This window comes from Nesoenas mayeri, assembly GCF_963082525.1.
Source record: "Nesoenas mayeri genome assembly, chromosome: 10".
Lineage (NCBI taxonomy): Eukaryota > Metazoa > Chordata > Aves > Columbiformes > Columbidae > Nesoenas > Nesoenas mayeri.
Genome location: NC_137560.1, coordinates 23,185,149 through 23,207,566, shown reverse-complemented (window position 1 = coordinate 23,207,566; position 22,418 = coordinate 23,185,149). Strand labels below are relative to the sequence as shown.

Sequence of the window (22,418 nt, the reverse complement as noted above, 5' to 3'; positions counted from 1 at the left end):
CTGTTAATCTGCCAGTTTAGAAACAGGGAAGTCCAGAGCAACTTCGAAAAAGAAACCTCAGAGTTCATTTCTGGCTGGAGTGTGGCCTGGCAGGATCACACTGCGCGTCCGCGCCCGCGCCGCGGCTGTAGGCGGACAGGAAGTAGCTGCCCCCGTCCTGGGCGTGCGCGGCAGAAGTTCGGTACGTTGTGCCCAGGAACGTCTGGTGGGTGAGGACGCTGAAGTGGCTGAAGCGATGGGACATGTTCAGCTGGCTGCTGTAGGCCTGGAAGTTACTGAAGGGGGTTTGTTCAACCGAGATGGGTTTTTCTCCTTCAGCAGAGCACGTTGTAGAAACCGGAGTAATTGGGTGTATTTCTTGCAAGTCCATTTTAGCAGTTTCCATCGAGGCGACTTGTGCGTCGGGAGGTGACCCTGTCACTGACGAGCCGCGTTCTTTGGCCTCTGCTCCGTGGGAGCCCTTGGCCTCTGGCTGCAAAGCTTCCCCGTGAGGCTCGGAGGCATCATTGCAGATTTCTATTTGTGCTGTTTCATCCCCTGAATCCAGCGACATGTCCTCCTCATCCTTTTCATCACTTTCTACAAGAACTACATTAAAAAAGAGAGAAAGTCCTATTCTATTGAAATACAAACTCCGGTTAGAAAAGCCGTACGCTACTCACAGAGTTACGCTTCAGGTCTGCAAGTCCAATATCACTTAAGTCTTGGTCTTCTGTTCACTTACTCAACATGCACACTTAACCCTCTGTGTGTGTCCAGTTACTCCGATGCTAAAAGCTTCTGCTCGTGTTTAGTGTGGGAAATCCCAACTCCCAGCTCCAAAGGGGTTAATGTCAAAGCAGCATCTAAAGTTGTACAGCAGGTGAGGATTTGATCAGACAACTCAAGCAGCACAATTACTGACATCTCAGTCCTTGCGTTCCTGTTTTAACAAGCTAAGCATTCATTTATTCTCTTCCTGAGAACAGATGGTTACATCACTTGGCACATGTCTAACTTGCGTGGATACCTAGAATTCTGCATTTAAGATCTCCTTCCATGCTCCAGCCCAGCTGCTTTTCCCCCATCATTTAAAGAAAAGAGCGAGCAGCTTGAGAGTTGGGGTTTCTTTGCGTCTGCAGTGCTCGGCTACAGGAGGAAAGGCCATTTCAAGGACCTCCACCCCACATATCTCATTAGCTAACGAGCCTATAAGCGTGTTTACTATTACCTGATCCTCTCCGGTGCGCCTGGCCCGCAGGAGGGTTCTCTTCAGTCACCGAGTTGTGATACCCAATGAGGCTTTTGAAATTTTCCATAAAGTCATCAACAGTAGCAACCACTATCCCATTATCAATGTAACTTGAAAGTGTCTTGAGATTCTTTTCTAAATACATCAAGGGAGATTTTGCATTAATATTTAGCACCTATTCTCAAAAGAGAGAAGTACACGTGAGCTTGGGGGGTACCTGTTAAGAAGACGACGTGTCTCTGTTGTATGTTCTGTGCCTGGAGCCGGATCAGACAGTCTAATTCTGGAGCGTTTCGAGTCTGCGAATCACAGTTGTGGTACGAGAGAATCTCAACCAAGTGCTGCTTCTGGTAGGTGTTGAGGAGGCTCAGCAGGTTCAGCGCGTTCGTGTTCATCCTGGTGCAGGAAAAAAGACCCTTTGAATATTTAGACTGACCTTAAATCAGGTAAGTCAAGATACAAACATAAGACTGAGTTCTACTTCACTGGGTTTTGAAGATGCTATTAAAGCTGAGGTGTTGGAACGGCTGGTATTGGAAAAACAACTTACCTGCCCAGCTCCTTCAGTTTCTTGTGTATTTTGCAGTGGACTTTCCACTGCCACTTCCCATCCGGGGTATTGAGACCCTCCAAAAACTTCAACAGCTCCTTTAGTTTATCTGTTGTGGAGATACGGAAGTTAGATTGTGTGGTACACAGACTGAAAACACCACTTCGGTGTCCAGATAAAGCTGCTTTCCGTTTTCAAAGTCCAGTTACAGTGAGGAACAGGAGCCTGGTGCTTCAGGTTCTGTTCCTAGCGGATCAGCAAACAGTATTCCCAAACGGAGTCACTTTTGGGTAGGTCAGATGCCCAACAGTGGTATCTGCTTATGTAAAAGCTGAATTCAGACATACGTGGTCTGTCTTGCTAAAATATCTATTTAAAAAACTGGTAACTTTGTTAGCTATTCCATTTCAAATAAAGAGAAAGTGAACAAGTCTAGGTTTTCTAGCATATTTGTGGATTGAGCAGTAAGGAACAAAAGGTTCCAAATACAAAACTACCCAACCCAAACTTGGAAAGCCAAGATCTCCAAGTTCACACGTTCCCCAGAAACACGTTCTCTGGAAAGGCCACTGAGATACGAAAGTGCCTGAATGAGCTGAAGCTCTCAGAAAACCTCACCAAGTGGCAAGACGTGGTTCTTCCCGCGCTGAGCGCGGCATCTCTCTCACACTAAAACACGCGGCCTTCTGGGTGTGTGTGGTGAAGTTTCACACTGACCTGTGGTGAGCGACTCTGGATTCAGGACGGATTCATCCGACACCACGAAACCACCAGACACAAACAGTTCGTTGTACGTGTGATTTTTCACGTCGTCCAGACTGTCAACGCCGGCGAAGCTGACACACGAAAGCCTCTTCAAAGTCACTAAGCAGGGTATCTGTTTAAAAATGTTACAAATCAGAGACGTACATCCAAGATCATGCAACAAAAAAAGTAACTACAGAACTTTCCTCCTTACTAATACCAAATATCACGCTTCAAAACACACTTTCAAATTATTATTTCTCTTGCTTTGGGAGGTGCTTTTTTCACGAACGTTTCCCTTGTGCTGGGGAAGAACGTGGCTCTGAAGGAGCTCGGCTCCCACGTGCTACCGAGAGCTTCAGTTACAGACGTGCTGATGTGAAATACCTTGTGGATGAGGTTGGCGATGTCTTCGTTCTGGATGATGATCAGCAGTTTGTCTAAAGCAGCTCTCCTCTGCAGGAACTGCTCGGGATGGCACTCGGCGTTTCCTAACTTCGTAAGATACTCCTGACACCACACAAAGAGAAGACGGTGAAGAAACGGTGAATAAGTATTTCAGCCCAAACAAACCCTGCACAGCAACCACATCAGATCAGAATGGGGGGGCAGCACCAGAAACCGGCTGTTAGAGCACGTGGGTCACCTACAGCACCGCACATCAACAGCCAACTCACGGGCTAGCAAAACCGCACGAGTTTTTATTATTTCACTTTCATCTTACACATTTAAATACAGAAGAACCGTAACCCCCCAAAGCCACCTGTACAATTAACTAGAGAAGGTAAAAAACCCCCAAACCCACACACATCAAGCTCTCAGATACTCTTTCTAAATGGGTGAGCTAGCCCATTTTTGCCCGTTATGTTTATTCCCTAAGTCACCCCCCGGGTGGATTTTCAGAAAGAACTGAACGACAGCCTGTTCTTGCCAACTATAAGCAAAACACTGATGTAAAAACGGAATATAAGCCAGACTACCTGCAAAGCTCCAACGCTGGGACAGGGCAGCCTGCTTTCACAAGTCACCCTTTTCTGAAGCGAATTTTAGACCACCTGCTGTTTGCAAGGTCAGTTTTACACCTTCCGATTTGAAAAGCGATCTATTGTAACAGTGTAGAGAGGCTGAACTGGAACACACTTACCTTAATTTCTTTGCAGAGAACGCTTTCCTCCTCTTCGTGAATATAAAATTTCACCGTGTTTTTCTGTACATCTTTAATAATTTTGACCAAACTGTTAAATACTTCAGGTTTTATCTGGCTTATGAGATCAGAAAAGGCCGGTTGGGTTGAAAGGTTTGCGTTCTCTGGGGATTTCTGAGTCTTCTCTGGCGGCTCGGTCAGCTCGGCGCTGGCGGAGCTCTGATCGGGCATCACCGCGTCCTCCATTTTAACATCCGCCTGATCCGCGTGCTCCTCGGCCGCGGGCGCGCTCGACAAACGCTGCTCGTTCACCCCTGGGTCCTGTGCCGCGTTGTGACCCAGCGGCTCCGCCAGCGCCGCCGCCTCGGCCCTGCCCGCGGGCACCGCGCCGGGCGGCGGGTTCAGCGCGGCACTCGCCGCGTCTGCCGATTCGGGACTGGAGTAAAGCGTTGGACTAGGCCTGATGCACGACGACGACAAAATAACACTGTTCAGCTTTTCGCTCAGTGTCTCTATATATTCTTGGACAGAAACCTCTGATGCCTGTAAACACATGTATTCCGAAAGTCTCGTGATCCTCTCTCGGGCGGAGAAGACCGGTGTGGACACACCACTAACATACGCAATATTCTTTTGCTGCAAAATTTCCTGGATCTTTCTTGCAAAGAGATTATATTCTTCTAATAGTGTCGTCTCTATTATTGCACTAATGGAATGCTTAGCTGTAAAAGGGTGATCTGTTAGCCCACACTGATCTTCAAGTTTCTCCACTTGGCCTGTACAAAGTCCATCTTCCACTGACCCCTTTTGTGTGTCTGAAAATGGAGAGTACGGAAACTGATAATCAGAACTCCTCTGTCGATTTACTACGCGGGGGTCATTGGGACAGGCATCCTTCGGCGGTAAATACACCGGTGGTTCTTCTGGTGATTTCAGACCTATATAGGAAGAGTTAATCATCATCACCATCTTGCGTTTGAGAAGTCATACACAACTCATACACTAAAACCTCCAAAACATGGTTATAAAACAGAGTTACAGTTGTAATCAACTTAAATTGAAAGACTCAAGTGTTACTGAGCGCAAGAAATGTAATGGCAGAATAATACAAAGTTTGGTCAAAAAGCACAACACAAATAATCCAGCAAATTTCTGTGTTAATCAACTGTCATAAACAACCGCACAGGCTGGATACATGCAGGTGTACCAACATGGGACCCAAGGATGGGATCTATGAACATACAAACCTTTAGAACATGTTTTCGTTCGCCGTTGGAAGCAACACAAGAGTCAGACCCACCTTACCTGTAATTGGAATAAGTTTCCAGTGCATTCCACCTTCTCCTACGTTATTGGAGTTGGAATGTTGCCGGCGATAACCGTGCTCGACCGGTGTGCTGGGACAGGGACTGTAGTCTTCAAAACTACTCACACTCCCAGTGCTTGCTTCCTAAAAGACAGTCAAAATTCTCAGCTCAGAACTTTTGGCAGCTATCAAGCCTTTACGCGCCAAACAGCCAACAGTAAGAACACACCCCAGTTCAGCAGCACACGGGCAGTTTGGCTGTCAGGTCAAACCTGGAAATATTTACAAGAGGTGCTTATGGACGGCATTTACCCGTCTGCTCCTCGCTGCGAGCCGTGCCTGCTGCCGGCCCGTCAGTGACCGGTGCAGCTCAGAGCACGTGCCTCGAGCAGCGGGGCTGGCGGGGCAGGGAGGGAGGGAGGCAAACGGGGGCAAAAATGTGGAGAAGTGTCCGCTCCGCCTTTTCCAGGCTGTTGTCTGGAGAGCTGGCTGAAGCCACGAGCTGTTGGCATTACTGAGCAACTGCCTGCAATTAGTATCATATTAAGCCCTTGAACAATCCCATTTCATCTCGCATTCCAGGTGGGTAGAAGCAAAACAGCGCGGAGATTACAGGTAGGACAAACTCTTTCCCGCTCCATGACTCTGAAACGGGGCTTTGTGTAGAAGTATCGATACCAGAGCTCCCAGAACAACCAGTATGTCGTACAGTCATTAACAGCCTGTCCTGCAACCACTGCCAAGAGCGCAGACGTGAGAGCAGCTCCTGCCCACCAACCTACTCTGGGAAGAGCAGCAGCCGGGCAGCGACTGCGATGGGATCCATCCAGTCTCTCCTTCCTGTGTCTCAGGTTCAGCAAACCTTGATACTCCGAAGGAGGAGGAGGACGGAGGGCAGCACGCGAGCTGCAACAGTAACGCTCTCCTTATTCCATGCAGCAGCTTTGCAGATTGCTAAAAACCCCACTGCCATGAGCAAGGGGAGAGCCAGAGCAGAGTCTTTTTTCTGCGAGCGACAGCAGACAAACACACGTGCGCGGCGCTGGTCCCGGCAAACGTCAAAAAACAGCCTCAGCAACAAAAGGACTCAAGTTTTGCCGTCTGTTGCTGGAGGGGCCGCGTGACACACACGGTAAAGCTAGCGAGGAAGACCGACCATGGCTGCTTTCCAGCTTCCGGGTATTCTTAATTATAATTTGATTACAAAAAGGGTAAAGAACCAGGAACGCACATCTCACAGTTAAGAAAATCTCCATATACAGTTCTACCAAACAGAAAAGCTTTTTCACAGAAAAGTTAGTGCTTAGTTACGCTCACCTAGGAAAAATAACATTTTTTTCATCCAGTCCCATTTTTGTTCATTATCAGCACCCACCCACGTGGCAGTTTCACTTACTTTTAAGCGCAGCGCGTGTTCCAGGCCCACTTCGTTAGTGGGAAGCCGCAGATCGACATCCACGGGGTAGGGCAGGCACACGGCGTCGTCCAGCAGCACGGGGCTCTGCGGGTCCCTAAAGGCCACGTTCTCAGCCTGAGCAGTGCTGGGGAGCTCATGATCATCTATGTCCTGTGCTGGAATGGATTCATATTCATATTTTTGCCTCATATCCTCTTCAATTTCATCAGTGCTTAATCCTAAAGCTTGGTTTACAGACCGTGCCAACGACGAATCCAAGTGTCCCGCACTAGCCAGTGTGTCCAACAGCAGTTTAATGAGGCCATGCGGGTCGGTCAGAGCAGGGTCGGCCACGTCTTGCTGCCTCAGGTCGGTATCGTGGCCACCGAGACCAGCATTAAGTGAGAAAACGGAGTGTGGCGAGTCCGAGGTTCTGACCCCTTAGAGTAGGGGGAGCAAGGGAAAAGTAATCTGTTAATAAGGTTTAAAACAAAAGGCAAAACCAGATCCCCCCAAACACATCCACATACCCACAGTCTGACTCTTTACATCAATTCCTACAGCACACGAACATTTCTGACATTTTCCTTTGTCCTACTACACGTTACTGGTTATTTCAAAACTTAATTCTGCTCATGCTTGGAAGTTTAATCCTCCCCTTCAATCCAAACATATCAGGTATTATACAGGGTATCCACAGCTCGCAAAACACATCCCATCTATAGAGATGAAGTGTGCTTTGAATGACAATGTTGAAAGAGGAAGGCTAAAGACTTTCTTACCTTCATACTGACAACCGCTGTCTGAAGATTCACTCATTCTTAAGTACTTCCGTAAATTTTCGGACTGTTTATCCAGCTTCCTTTTCAGGCCACTTTTACTTCTAACGTCTTCAGAATCAGAATCTCCACCTGCATTTTTTTTCCTGCACTGGATTAAGTTGATAAGTTCTTTGAGCCTGTCGGGATCGTAATCTCCAAAGTGACAACACTTTTGCTTGGCAGCAGCGGCTTCGTATTTTGCACGGATTCTCCTCCTCCTCTTTGTGTTGGCAAAACCAGAGTCTCCTTCTGGGGCCTCATAATCTGAGATGGGACTGAACTGCTGAAGTTTCCGATTGCCCTCCATCAGCTCCTTAGCTCTGGAAACAGGCAGCTGATAGGCCTCACAACCAAAAATATAGTTCGGCAAGCAGCTGTCAATATGAGATTTATTTTTTGGAGCAGCATAAAGAAACTTTTTGTCATCCAACCGTGACTGATACGGATGTAATACAAATTCTCTATATCTTCCAGAGCCAAAACAGAATCTATTCAAATACTCATTGATATACTTTTCCACGACAGCATTGAAATCTGCAGTAGTGTCTTTACGAGACTGGATTAAAGCAAAATGTAGAGACTGAATGAACTTTGTGAGTTCTGGAAGGATTTCCTCATTTTCGGAGGTTGAATTTTTCTGTGTTCTAAAGGGAACACTTTTTTGTGCTGCCATAGGAGAGAACGGAATTCACAATTAAAATCAAATCATAAAGCTATAGATAAACAATGACTAGTTAGCAATATTCTGTATGATACACATTTGGTGAAACACAGTTTGAAATGACTGCAGAGCAGTAACGCAAAAGCCAGGAAAGTAATTTTTTGGTGAAGTAACCAGTTTTGAAGCCCACTTAAAATTTTGTCAGCCTGCTCCCAGCCATGAAGAACTGCTCGTTTTCATCATTTTGTGGTCACCTGCATCTAGACACGCGGATCACCTCCCATTAAGCACTGACCGACCCCTCCAGGAGGCGACTCCTGAGGCTTCCGGAGCAGGGGACGCGTTTGCTCCAGCCCCGCTCCCTGTGCTGCTCGCTGGAGCCTCACACGATGACCCAGCTCAGTTACCCAGCAGAAACCTACACAGGTTTTCTCCATTTCTTGGCAAAACAATACAAGTCACTAAATCAAAGAGATGCCGCAGGAGCACGTGCCACGAGCAGGATTTCCCTGTCCTGGGAAACCATTAGATCCGTTCACCACACCCCTGAAGCAACTGCTCAAGGAAGCTCCAAGTTATATGCTTTTTTCTTGTCTTGATGATTCACACCCTTCCCCCCTTGCAATCGCTTTTTTCTTGTACTGACTGATTCACACCCTTCCCCCCTTGCAATCGCAGGCTAAAACTCTTCTCCATTCAGCTGTTTATGCCCCTGTGATTGACTTTGAGTCTGACAGGACCTGGAGCTCACACGTCTTTGAAATGTCACAGCAGCAAGAACTGGAGTGTTTCTGCAGAACTCTAATGTCATCTTAGATCATATCTCCTCTTAATCTATAACCAATTGAATTTTCCCAATTGTTACATAAATAAGAAAAACGTAAGAGAGAAGAACCTAGGAAGCCACCACCACTTAGGACAAGAGCCTCTTTGCCCCAGTGCAACGCCTGGAAAGAGCCACGTTTTGCCAATAACACTTGAACTCGAAGTGGCCCCAAAAGGACGGAATTCGGCTGCATCCTGCTGCTGCTCACTGCAAATCTCTGCTGTAAAACATTAACTTCGAAGTCTCATCCCAAAGCATTAAAGATCTACTAAAGCCAAGTCCTTTCTGTCTTTTATTACCTGGTTGTATCAATATGTGCTTTGGTCATTTATTCAGTTTTTGGTACATACCTCAATGCAAAAAAAGACAGGTACATTAAAGACTTTCAGGTGTTTTGTCCTTAATGTTTTGATGGTTAAAGCAAGCCTTCCAGCCTCTAAGTTATGAATAATGCACAGATCTTGGAATACTGATGCTTAGTTCTACTACAATATACGATCAAGAAATCTTTCATTTTTTCAAACCAACCTAAAATATGTAGTGTGATAGTTACTTTAGTGAAGAAATAAACACCTTGAACACCATCACCACAACCGCTGCAAACTGTTATTCCTAGTTTACACGCACAGGTGATAGCACTACGAAATCTTTATACAAATAACCACATACACACCACTCTCCACAGTGAGCGAACTTACTCGAGCTCCGTATATCTCTAGGTTCTGGAAACAGAAACAAGGCATGGAGCATGCGGGACGGTCCGGTTTGGTGGTCTAGAACACAAGAAAATAAATAGCAGTTGAGAAGGAGAAGACCACGATGCCTCAAAAGACCCAAAAACCCCCTAAACCCAACCAATACCCCGCAACACCACCACCAAAACCAACACAGAGCCAACAAGGCCAGAACATACGTACCATAAGGGGATGCCATCTGCCAAGGAGAAAGCAGGAAAAGAAATCCTCTGTCCAGAAGTGGTTTCACAAGAACCTGTTTTCAAGCAAAACAAGTATATGCAGTTAGAAACAGTACGCAGACATTTGCACCCTGTGAATGCTCTTACTGCCCCTGAGCTCAATGCCGCCGCGGGCAGAGAAGTGCCCCAATCCAACACTTCAGAACGTGCCAGCTAAGAAATCCCAGTGAGCAGCCACTAGTCACTAAGTTATTTTAAAAAACAGGAACAGTTGAATATGTAGCACTCACAAGTTTCTCTTTCTCCAGTTTTTGAAGCAAACCCTCCAAGTGGCTACCAGAACGGGACTTGTCCACAACCTCATAAAGGCTGCAGTACAGGCCATTCCTCAACACGGCTACGATACAAGGGCACAAAGAGAAGGTAAGAAAAAGGAAACAAAATTGTAATTCAGAAAACTTTTTAAAATTCTGAATTTTAAAGAATTAAGCTAGAACTATTTACCTTCTTTTGCTTCTACGTAAGTTTCTTTATACAACAACGCTGGTGAAATTTTCTTCTTCAATTGATCAATGCTCATGACTTTTTCAACCTCGAGCCTCTCAGGACTGGAGACAAAGGGCGGTGGGAGGGAAAGAAAAAGATAAAGACCTCTTTCTACAGCCCATAGTCCCACCCTCACTGACCAAGTAAGAACTAGTGAATACACACTCTTTAAAATGAGTTCCTGGGACTATCTCGTGAGCTAGTGCTGTTTATCCCTGCAAAGAAGTTTGTGTCACTCCAAAGGAATGAAAAATACAACAAGCACCAAAACACCAACAAAACACCAAACCCAAGAGCTGCTGACAGAGCTGTGCAGATGAACTAAAAGCAGCTCTGCACACACGTGACTTTTAGAAGATTCTAGTTTGACATATTCACAGCATCTAGTCAATAAGTGCTTTAGATTTTCATCTGAACCTATCCAAAGTTCACCAGCCTCTCCTAGACAGAGTTTCAACACAGCAATCTTTTAAACTTGTTCTTTAAATGGTAATACTCACAGCTTGCATGGAAGGAAAGGACATGCTGCAGATTTCATGGAAACGTGGCACAAAAGTTTGCCTTTATTCCAAAGATGTCCCCTCCATAATGTATAGTTAGATTTATCTACATTAAGATAAAGAAAAACTACATGAAACCAGTTGCTACGTGGGACTGAAGGGAAATGGCAGAATAGAGGCTGCTCAATCTCCAAAAGCAGTTTAGGGAAAGTTTCACACTAAAAGCAGACAATAGTATGTTAAAAGGTGTTTTGACCTGCTCTGAGCAGAGTAAAGGAGGCTGGCGTTACCTGTACCTGTCTAGAGCAGCACGCCCTTGGTGCCACCATCTGTGAAACATCTTCTCTCCTCACCTGAACTGTCAGCCACTTTCATGCACATAAATATTTTGCCTGAATGAGGTTCAACAGAAAAGCAACACAGAGGATCATACTATTTGAAGTCCCACTGAACAGGAGATCTGGGAGCAGAGGATAAGTTTTTATTATGCTGTAAGTAGACAAGGAGGGGAAAAAGACTTGATTTTGTTGAGTTCTGACTTGTTCTGGTAAAAGATGATGCACATTAGGGTGTCTGATCACCCAGTATCAGGAAGGGATCCCTGCAATCAGTGCGGTTCACCATAAAACTCAGGTCTACAGTCAGCCTAACTATGCTGGTTAAAGACCAATAAAACTACATGGGGAAAGGAGTCCAAAACCTTCCATGTCTAGATCATAAAAGCAATCAATTTCAGTTCATTCTTACCTGTACTTCTATCTGTGTTGAAGCTGTTTGATCTAACAAAAAGAAAAAAGACAGGCTAACTTGGTTGAGACAGAAACTTCTGGGTACTACATTTTACATTCAGCATACTTTATCAGTCAAACAAAATAGCAACACTGGTAATTCACTCGCTAAGCTCCAGCCATCACTGCTGTAGCTATTCTTGTGCTATTCTAGGTATCTTGATGACTATTGTTAGTGTGACACAGCTCAGCCCCCACACCCGGATGCCTTCCCATCACCACGGTACCACCCTGCATCTGTAACCAACAGCCCCGTTAGATATTCTCTCCACAAGCAAAAAGACACCACCAGGGAAGAGTTCAGCGACAACACTTACACAACATCTTTTTAGAACACCAAGCAAGATGATGCTGTGAACATATTTATGTCTGCGAATTTCCTGTTAAGCAAAAACCCCCCACTATCCATGGATTCCACGCGGGCATAATGTGAGCAGGTGAGCAGAGCAGCAGAATGGCTCCTGCATGGGCCAGCCTGCTGCATCAAACCCATTCTGTCACCTCTTGTTCGCACTAGGAGTATTTATGACGCCAAGTCCCTGTGACACATCCATTATTTCAGCACTGTGCATCTAAATGCAGCCCAAGCTGCTGCCAAGAGCTCAAACCTCTCTGCTGCATGCAGGCTTTCCAAACCCCATTTCCTGCCTTACCTTGATGGGGGCAAGAATTTTGGTACTTGCATCATTTCATCTTTATAAGAAAATGAAACGACAGCATAAGGACAAACGTGTCTTGGTCTCCGCCTTATCTCATCAAAGCCATATTCATAAAAATAGTACTAGAAAAAGAAGTGAACACAGTGTTAAGTTACAAGTCTGGTAAACTGTATTTTGCAAATACACTGACAATTTCTGACCTTTCTTCACTGAAAGGTGTATTCTTTCACAGGAATAGTTTACAAAATATACGGTTTGTTTAGAACCCATTATGCCAAACATCAGCTGGTATATAAAACAAATTATAAGCTACTGTAATAAATCACATTCATGTTCCTTTTACCAACAGGCTATTTATTCGAAAGCTGATTCCTAAAATTAGGAAGTTTTTAAATGCTGTTCTCATATGTACTTCACAACACAATCAACTAAGGTAATTCCTTCACATTTTCCTCCCTCCTTTATCAAACATGGACAGGATGGTCACTACTTCAGAAGTTCTGTTCATAATGCTCTATAAGAAGTCAGCACACACTCGACTCTACCTGAGTAAGTTCGTAGGCTCGATAAGCCAACAAGGAGGTTACTTTATTTGCATTCTTTGAAACGTGGCACTCGTGCTTCGGTGTTGGATCCAACGCACTCTTCACTGTCGCCTCCATCGCTTTCATACCGATGTGGACATAGACGCTTTTCATTCTTCCCTGGAATAAAGCACAAGAGCTGTAAGCAGCAGCTTTTTCCTGAAAACTGGCAAAGTGCTACAAGTACCAAAGGAAGTGAGAGCAGGGACATGAAGACAGGCCGCTTATATAAAAGCCACTTAGAGAAGTACATTATTTTCATATTTTCAATGAAAACAAGATGTTTTAACCTTTTATTAAAATTTATTATGCTTTATTTAAACTCAATGCCAACATCAGATGTTAAACCTGGTAGGGTTCTATTTTCTCTGTTAGCAGATAATTGTCTAAACGTAAGTTGAATAAGTTAGGTTCAAACCACCTATTATTTTATCAGTAAGCAATATAATCCTTCAAGAATATGCAAGATAAATGTACCTTTATTATTTTAAAAACAATCACATCTCCAGTTGCTCCAGCTTCTAGAGGATTAGGCTGCAGCAGATCAGCATACCTGGAGACATACACACCTGAGGGGAGCGTAAAAGAAACACACACATTATGCTGAGTGTTAAAATGGTATTGGAAGCTGATCTAGCTGACTGACTCACATCAAATAACTGTCACGAACTCAGAAAAACATCCGTTTGGTTTCAGTTGCTCTCAGTCCTTGTTTAACTGCCCGGATAAACCGCTCTGGAACCTTTACTGGCTAAACGAATAGAAAATTGTATGTTCATATACCTTTGTTCTCCATCCCCACCCACATCTGTTCTGCTCTCCACATTCACACTGTCACTTCTCTCATGTTACCACTACAGAGGATGACAAAATGATTTCTTAATTTCCTAATTGAAAAGCTTTGCAGAAGGAACTTTGGATCTTGCGCTTTCAAATTTCTTACCACCCTGGGACTCTGCCAAGTCTGAAATTTATCCATATTCTTCTTGGATCTGTGGATTTAAGACCTTCAGTTCTACCTACATCAACACTAAGCTGAGCTGCTGTTTCCAGGAGGTATTTCTGAATGCGCACCCATTCACACATGGATGTACAAAGAGCCGCACAGCCACACACTGCAACCGTTCTTTAGCCTCCCAGTTCTACTGGGAAGACACGATATATTTGACTTAAGCCAAAACGAGAACTAGGTCTTCCCTTTGGGAAAGAAATTTAAACGAAGAGTCGAAAACAGAATTAGGAAATGATGTTCTGATGCCAATCTACTTTGCTAGAAACACCCACCTGTGATGTTCCTGCAATAGGTTCTAGAAAAAGGACTAAAGTTTGCCCAACAGCATCGCATTATCTGCCAGCTCACCCTGAGCGACACCGGCACACACGTCAAGGATACTTACCCATGCAAGGGTTGCCAAGAACAGCGATTTTGGAGTGGCCCACCTGCAGCCCCTTCTCGCATATGCTTTGGATCTGAAGAGAACAGACATTTTTAAGTAAGTCGATCAGGAAAGCCAGAATATAAACAGAACAGAGAGAAACAACAATTACAGAATTTTGACTGAGCTAAAACCACCGAGAACAACCCCCCAAAAACCCCTTACAAATGAAAAACCTAGACTAGGCTGAATGGCTACAGAAATGGTTAAACCACACAAGTATGAAGCACTTCTACAGACTTACCGAGACCTCAAACCAAATCAAACCACACAAAAAAAGATAGATAAACTCACATCACACACCACAACAAACCACCCAAACCACCACCCACCAAAACCCAGCTGCGAGGGAAACACACAACCTGTCTCTGCAATTCAGAAAAAAAACCAAACCAACCAACCCCAAACACAAAACCAATAAAATCCCACATGCCATCCAGATAATCCATCCTTTTATTCATAAAACAGAGCCTAAAGCAGAGAAGATGCCCTACAGAGACATGTAAATGGAGCACCTTAAATAGCAGGGAATAAAGGATTTAAACTGTGAGATAATATCCGATCTCTTTCCTGTCCCTCTAAGCCTTGCAGTGCTGAATTTTGCAAAAATAACTTAAAGATTAGTATGTCACTAAGAACACTGAGGTTAAAGAAACCCCGAACTCCTAATTGAAAGAGAAGAGAAAGCATTTTCTGTGCAGTTTCGTTTCCTCACCTGCGGCCGATCAACCATCAGGAACGCGTAGCTCTCCGAAAGCTCCTTTTCTAGGCGACCATCAGATTTCAGCTCTCTGCGCTTTTCTGTGAACTATCGGTGCAGAAAGTTGTTACCACGGGTAACAGATTCCTGCTGCCCCATTCAAGTGCCAGTGTTTTAAGCTCCCGCCTATGCTCACAGTTCCGAGTGCACAAGAAAGAAATATCAAAAGATATTTAGAAGACGGTACTATGCTAAAATTTGTAAGTTATGCTATAATAAAATTTCAAAACCATTATACCCATGGAACACATCATTGGCTTAACCTGCCCAGAGGTTTGGTTGGTTTGTTTTTTAAGAAAGAGACACTCCTCAAACAAACCCGTCCGGTAATGCTTTGTAGCGTAACTATCCAGAAGCATCCAGCCAGATGCCGCCCGTATCATCTTTTAAATTCCAGAAATAAGCCTTTTTCTCTTTTTAAGAGACAGACCATTATCTCTTATGTTGTGCGTGTACTTTTGCAGTTGTACCTCAGTGCTGCTGGCTGGTTTTCATCAGTTGCAAAACTCCTTGGCTGTAACCGTGAACCATTGGTGTTACAGCAGCAGGAAAACAAAAATCTTCTGTTTACCTTATGGTTTCAAGATAATAACGATAGCAAAACAATTAGGCAGGCAAGATTTTATGTCTATGCAGTAATAAACTTGCCTGAAAGACAGCTGCTTACATTTTCGGGGATCTGAGTTTGCAATTAAAATAGCAAGCATGTAATTAGAAAATAATCTCCAGGTCTTTGTCTCCACACTCCGAAAAACAAATGAAATTTCAGCTGATTTGTACCTTATTGATAAAGAGAAGGCACAAACATACTCACTTCCTTTTCCAACAGCTCACTATGGACTAAGCTGGCTCGCTTGTAATTAAAACTGGACACAGAACCGGGCTCCAAGTAAGATGAATGCAGAATCTTCACCACGTCCTCGAACTCTCGCGAGCCCGCAGCCACGGGCTGGAAGAGCGCTGCCAGAGACAAGAGACATCAGCTCCAGCACGCAAACACAACCCTAACCCTTCCCGTTCATGGACGCTTTATACAGCAAGAAAACCGGTTCATGACTCAAGAACACAAAACACCCAAAATACTTGAAAGAGACGGAACTGAGGCTAGAAAGCTGAAGCTGCCTGGAATTACAGCATCTTTCTAAAAAAAAATAAATATTTCTTTATGCTTAATATTACTCTTTAACAGTTAGTTCTCAGTTTATAAAGGAAGAACCTCAAGTCTGAATTCACCCTTTGAAAACACCTCATCTGTATTGCAAAACACTGTAATTAAACTTTCGGAACTTTAATTAAACTAATTAGCTCTTTTAATTAAGAAGTAGAAACAAATTGCTCTAATAAAGCTGAACCCCAGTTTCATAGCCTGTCCTCTCTTTAGAACCATTCCGTGGTTTGTTGCTTGTTTGCTTATGGTAACTAGAGCAAGTGTGAATAAATTCAGAACTGCCTCCAGCCCGGTGAGCTCCTCTGCTCAGAAACCACAGCGCCTGTGCTCGTGTTCTCTGCTCTCAGCCCCTTTAACTGCGTCAAAAGCAAAGCCCTTGGTTTGTTGTACAAATTCAGCTTTGCAGCTGTACGTGGGGACACGAAGTGACGCAGTGACCGGGGGAGCAGCTGAGAATCATAGCGCATGTCGAGGAAAATAACACTGCTGGGGGAACTAAGGTGCTGGCTACGGCAAGTGTTTCCCCCCAGCATCACTTCCAAAACACTCACAAACACCCAGTATTTTTGTGGTATTTGCAGACAGAACATCCCAACAGATAGTTCTGAGGCTGCTTTTGCTCTTTTTGTAGGAGGGCCTGTTTCCATCTACCAAAATAAGGCCCCAAACCACCACCTCCTCAAATCACTCAGAGCTACAATAGTTCGGAATGAACTACAGTCTACCATTATTCTGACAGACACCTGAATTTAATTACATGTTTAGAGTGCAGCTTCAACTCCATTAAATAATACAGTAGTAGATTTAGATAGTCATCTTTTCCTCATTTGCAGGAAATATTTATTGCCGTAGCCTCAGTATAGAACCAATGTTCTAAAGGACACTGTGTTCCCTGCTAAAAGCTGCATCTACACGCACTCTTCCCAATGTTTCCAATGTAATACCACATGTGCAAACTGAAGTAAAGCAATGATTCCAACGCCAGCAACAATGAAGAAATGATTTAAGAGCAGAAGTTATGAAAGCGGTTAAGAAACTATTCTTATGTAACGCTCTTTTTAGTAACAACATCTACTCTTGAAATGCTGACAGTGATATGGGAGGAAAAATAACTGGATGTGAATGAAATTCTCAACTCAGTGTTACTAAGACTGAATGCACTTGGAGTAGAGGGAGAACCACTTCGGAGTAACATGTAAAAAACCCCAGGAACGATGCACGACGTCTTTGCTACTCCCCAGATCAAACTCTAGGAAGAGGTACGTTATTACACCAATTAAGATCCCATCATGAATGCAAACAGTCAAGTACGTTCCCATTTGTGTTTAACTATTTTGTGCTTTGTGGAAAGTTCTGGCAAGAGAGCAGCGACAGAGCCGCCCAGCACAGCGCATCCCGCACTGACCACACGCTCCACGACAAGCTCAAAGCCACTTCTGCGGTTCTTCCAGAACGTGAGGCACCGCAAGCTCCAGGTTCTCACCGCAAACCTGAGGCATCACTGCTGAGGGAGCTGGCAGGGCAATGCTTTGAATTTGTCATCTAAGCGTTGGTGCTAAAGGGCAGCTGTTTTCTAGAAGGTTCAGGTCACTCCAGAAGGGCCTGGACGCCACTTACCAAAACAGTTCAGAACTAAGAAGAAAAAACCAACTGAAAAGTACTAAACCAGACCTTTTAGAGCAGCCACCAAATCCTGTGTCCACAGGCAAAGGATCAGGTTATGGAGCTCATCTCCAATCTTACTTCACCTCCAAGTCCAGCAGCATGTGCATGTACATTTTCTAGGCTCACTATACAAATCTGCCATGGGGCTGCTGCAGCTTTATTGGGCCCATGGAATTAAACAGTCATTAGGTCAGGACTAACTTGCAGTATCCTTATAGCACATACAACTCAATTGTTGGAGTTTTCACTGGCTCGTTCTGGAGAAGTAAAAATATTTAGTGGTTTGGTTTTGTTCCTATGCAGTGTATTGTAACCCATAAGTATTTTTAGGTGGAAACTAAGAGTAGGCCACACAGCACCCAGCCCAGGGCAGCCCACGCAGCGGATCTTCAGATGCGCTAATTCCCTGCGGGTTCGGGTTTCTCTTTCACAGCTGGACGATGCTTCAACTTGAGAAAACCGCGTTTGAAATCAGTGCGTTTGGGTTGGGTTTTCTTAAGTCACAACGTGAAGAAAAGCAAGACACAGATGTTCTCAGGAAATCCTGAACTAACTTTCAAGTGAAGCAAGTTACTTATTTTCATTAAGTTGGGAGAACACTCGTACTCTTCACAAACAAGCGTTCCTGCTAGAAAAACTCAACCAAAAAGTTAAGACTTCACTTTTTAAGATTAAGACCAAAAACCTGTGGTGTTAATGAACCGTAATTTCGTTACTTGTGACGGTTTTCAGCCCAAAATGTCGTTTGTGCTCAAAAGGTCTAAGCGGTTATGAAGTTCAAGATTGCCGGATGGAATCTCCAGGTGAAAACAGCAAATAGCAGATATGTGTCTCTGCCAAAGATATGGAATGTTACAAGACAAAAGACATGGTGAAATGAAGCGTCAAATACTGTCAAGTAGAAAATGGACAACCAAAACCTCCAAAAAAGTGCTGCTAAGACTTCCAAGGACGAACACGTATATATATATAATCTACTCAAGAGAGCACAAGAGCCTTACTAAACTGCACGTGCCAGGAAAAGAGGAACTCTGAAGACAGTTTCAAGTGGGAAAGGAGAAGCACGCACACAGTACAAAATAAATCTCACAGCCAACATTCTTAGTTTGGCTTCCTGAGTTCTTCTGCTGGCAAAAAGCAAACAAAACAAAACAGGAATTCAGAAGCCAGATTCCCTTGACAACCAGTTGGTTTGTTTCAAGAAGTCTGTTTCTTCCAGATGCAGAGATCCACATTAACAAGGTTCTTTCTGTTGACTTTCAGTCCCTCAGTCTCCAAACAGAGGTGGAAATAAACTCTGGAAAGGCTGAACGCTTTCCTTTACATTTTTGTTTTGCAGATTCAATTGCTTCACAATCAAAAATTGTTCCCAAAACATATTTTGGCGCTTAGAAAAATAAAAACAAACCACCAAGAAAATTAACCCCATGCAAAGAACGTTTTCCTGTGCAGATTTTGTATTTGTATGAAAGATTACTCTTCATAAGCAAGACTGCAGGCATCTCTTGGGATGGTATGTCCAGGAATAAAAATGGAGGATTAAAATGCAAAACAAGGACAATTCCAGCCCAAGGAAGAATGGAGGAAGGTTCCACGAGTAGTTTTACGCTGGAATTTACAATCTAGCCCAGAGAGCTCTTTTGAGAGGCGCAGATTATATTCTGATTACTCTGCAGTTTAACAGGATGTATTTGAGCGCTGGTACCATGCCCACCGTACACGTGCGCAACGCCAGCCGCTCAGCGCACCGCTCATCCTCTAGTTTATTCCAGAACTGATACAACTGCGCCATTTCTCAAATGCCAATTCCGACAGCGACGCGGTTGTCCTCAAAGAGCACAGTGGCGGTTTTAACGCTGGCGCACTCCACCAGTCTTGCCCACGATGTGTTAACAGCACTTGGCCTGACAGCATCACCTGGTGTAAGGCTACAACTGACAAGCAGCAACCTTAAGCAATGATAAGACTGCGAACACCACGGCCAGAATGGGCCGTTTTGAGAATTTCTGAAACCATAAGCCAACGGTATGGTTAAAATGTCCAAGATTTCTATAGGCTGAAACGTAAAGAAAACATTTTAAAAAAGCACACTAAGAAGTGAGCCCTTAAGAATGGGTCAAATGACCTTGACATGAACAAGTACATTCTAGAATCAGCACAAGAACGGCTTCCCCTTCTGCCCGAGAAGCTGCAGAAGCCTGATGTTTGAACTACATATTCCAAAGCTTTTTACACAGTGTAGGAGATGGTTCTGCGTAAGCAAATGATGAATTAGATGAACCGAAAAGGTATTTTGCAGGTTTCCACTCCCACTGGAACCAAATGCTAGAGAGGAACTTCAAATGTCTGTGGTTACGTACTAACCATTTCTGAGATATATCTGAACATATTCATGTGTCACCACGCGTGGGTCTGACACGTGGCAATGCAAGAGGCACCATGTTTTATCCAGACATTTTTCTGCCAGATGAATAATAAGAAACCTTTTTTCCTCCTAATCATCCCCATCCTTTTTACAATGAATCTTTGCCAGACTTGTATTCCCCCTTGGGGGGTGGCAATGGGAAAGAAAAGGAAGAAAACAGGGACATTACTGCCAAAAATTGAAGGAGGGAAAGACTGGATAATGAAATAAACCTACCTTCATCTCTTGCTTATAGAAGAAAGCATGTCAAGAAGTTAGATGTGAGACTCCTCTGAAGAACTAGAAACCTACATGAACAGGTACTTCTGTGATACGGACTAAGCTACTGATCGCATGTCGCCAAAGATCAAGAACTGCGGTAAGTTTCAGGGAGATCAGACACGTCTTCAACGCCACTTAACAAAACCAAAGACAAGCAGAAGCCAATGGAGTCTCACAAAAAGAAACACCACAGGCCTTTAGAGGAAGAGTCACTTGAACACCAAAACAACCCCATGGCACTTGGAAGAGGAAGGCTGCCAAGGCGAGGCACGTGAAGCAGGACGCTGCTTCCTTCTGCAAGGCAGGGAGCGCTCGCTAGATTAGAACAGTCTTCTGCGTCTCATCGATGAAGGACAACCGTGTTCAGTGTGCGCCAGCCTGCCTGACTAGGATCACTCCCTCTCCTGCACGTTGGGGGAAGAGAAAAGCGAATGATCATCTCCACACGTCCATGTCGCACAGAACCATCTTCTCCACGTGTGATGGCGTCTCCAGCAGCTGAGCCAGGATCAACGCTCCAGCCCGCCCTGACTCAATCCAGCTTTTCCATCCTTCTAAAGCAACGCTCTGAAATTCAAGCCAAGTTTCACTTTAGGGTTGTTTTTTTTGGTTTTGGTTTTTTCCTTCTCCTTGTGACAAAATGAAAACGGAAAAAGGAGGGCAAGGGAAAGGAGAGAATGTAAAAGCCTCCCTGGCACTCCAGGCCTGGTCCCCAGCAGCCTCGCCACAGGCTCCTCCACACCCGCAGGGCTCCGCATGCAGCTGCGCGAGGCGCATGAAGAGCCTGCCTAATGAACCAGATGAAGAGGGGAGCGAGGGAGAGAAAGGAGGGAAAGGGAAGGAACAACCTTTCTTTTCTCTGCTCTTCCTGGGGATCTGAAAGTTCCTCCCAACAGCCAGGTCTTCTGGGGGCTTTGGGAGGGGGGGAGGCCCCCCGGACACACCGCTGGGCGGCTGCGGCCGCTGCTGTTGCTCATGTGCCGCCGAGATGCTGCTCCTGCGCTGGCTGCTGCTGGGGACGCCGAGGTTTGAGGGGCCCGTGTCCCCCGCAGCAGCAGCCGCCGCCAGCAGCGCGTCCCCGGCGCTCTCGGCGCGTCCGCCATTTTGTGCGCTGTCCTCAGCGGCGCGCGCTCTGCGGCTCTCCCCGCCGGGGCCCGCGCTGCGCTGCTCCGGCCGTTGATGCTGTTCCGGCTCCATCTCGGCACCGCTGGGGATCGCGGCATCCGCCATTCAGTCCCACCGCCGAGGAGCGGGCGCGATAGCGCTCGCCCGCTTTTCCTCCCGCACCGCCCTGCCCCTTCCCCACCACCGCTATTGCTCCCCCTCCGTCCGCCGGCTTCACGGCAGCCCCGCCGCCCCCTCCCCGCTCCCTAACATGGCGGCGGCGCACACAGGCAGGGGGCGGGGCCGGGGCCAACGGCTCAGCCAATCGGCGCGCGGCGCGGCTGATCGATGGAGGCGCCGGCAACGCCTCAAGGGCGCGGCTGCGAGCGCGCGGCGGCCGCTGCGGCGCGTTAAAATGGTGGCGGGTGCGCCGCGCGAGGCCCCGGCGGCTGCGGCTCCTCGGGCCGGGACAGGCCGCTCCTCCCTCCCTCCCTCCCTCCCTCCCTCCTTCATTCCCTCCTTCCTTCCTTCCCTCGCCCACCAGCCGCGTGGCCGGGAACCGGCAGCCCCGCTGTAGCAAAGCGGGATGTGCGGTTCCAGCCACCTGGATGATAAAGGAAGATCACACAATCCCAGAGTGTCAGGGGCTGGAAGGGCCCTGGAAAGCTCATCCAGTGCAATCCCCCCATGGAGCAGGAACACCCAGATGAGGTTACACAGGAAGGTGTCCAGGCGGGTTGGAATGTCTGCACAGAAGGAGACTCCACAGCCCCCTGGGCAGCCTGGGCCAGGCTCTGACACCCTCACCAGGAACAAGTTTCTTCTCATATTTAAGCGGAACCTCTTGTGTTCCAGTTTGCACCCATTGCCCCTTGTCCTGTCACTGGTTGTCACCAGCAGAGCCTGGCTCCGTCCTCCTGGCATCAC

General features: G+C 45.8%; 1 protein-coding gene across 1 annotated transcript; it reads right to left on the bottom strand.

Annotated features, from left to right (window-relative positions):
- Positions 1-64: 64 nt before the first annotated feature.
- On the bottom strand, positions 65-21,617 carry TASOR (transcription activation suppressor; the record flags this gene model as incomplete). The annotated part of the gene is made up of 23 exons (XM_080350193.1): positions 65-588; positions 1,211-1,366; positions 1,449-1,627; positions 1,782-1,890; positions 2,499-2,658; positions 2,913-3,035; positions 3,670-4,607; positions 4,975-5,119; positions 6,372-6,811; positions 7,154-7,858; positions 9,378-9,452; positions 9,597-9,669; positions 9,886-9,992; positions 10,100-10,203; positions 10,642-10,747; positions 11,389-11,420; positions 12,083-12,210; positions 12,634-12,792; positions 13,150-13,241; positions 14,070-14,142; positions 14,824-14,916; positions 15,683-15,828; positions 21,236-21,617. The coding sequence occupies 23 exons, from the start codon at positions 21,615-21,617 to the stop codon at positions 65-67; spliced, it is 5,049 nt and encodes a 1,682-aa protein (XP_080206319.1).
- Between the last annotated feature and the right edge of the window lie 801 nt (positions 21,618-22,418).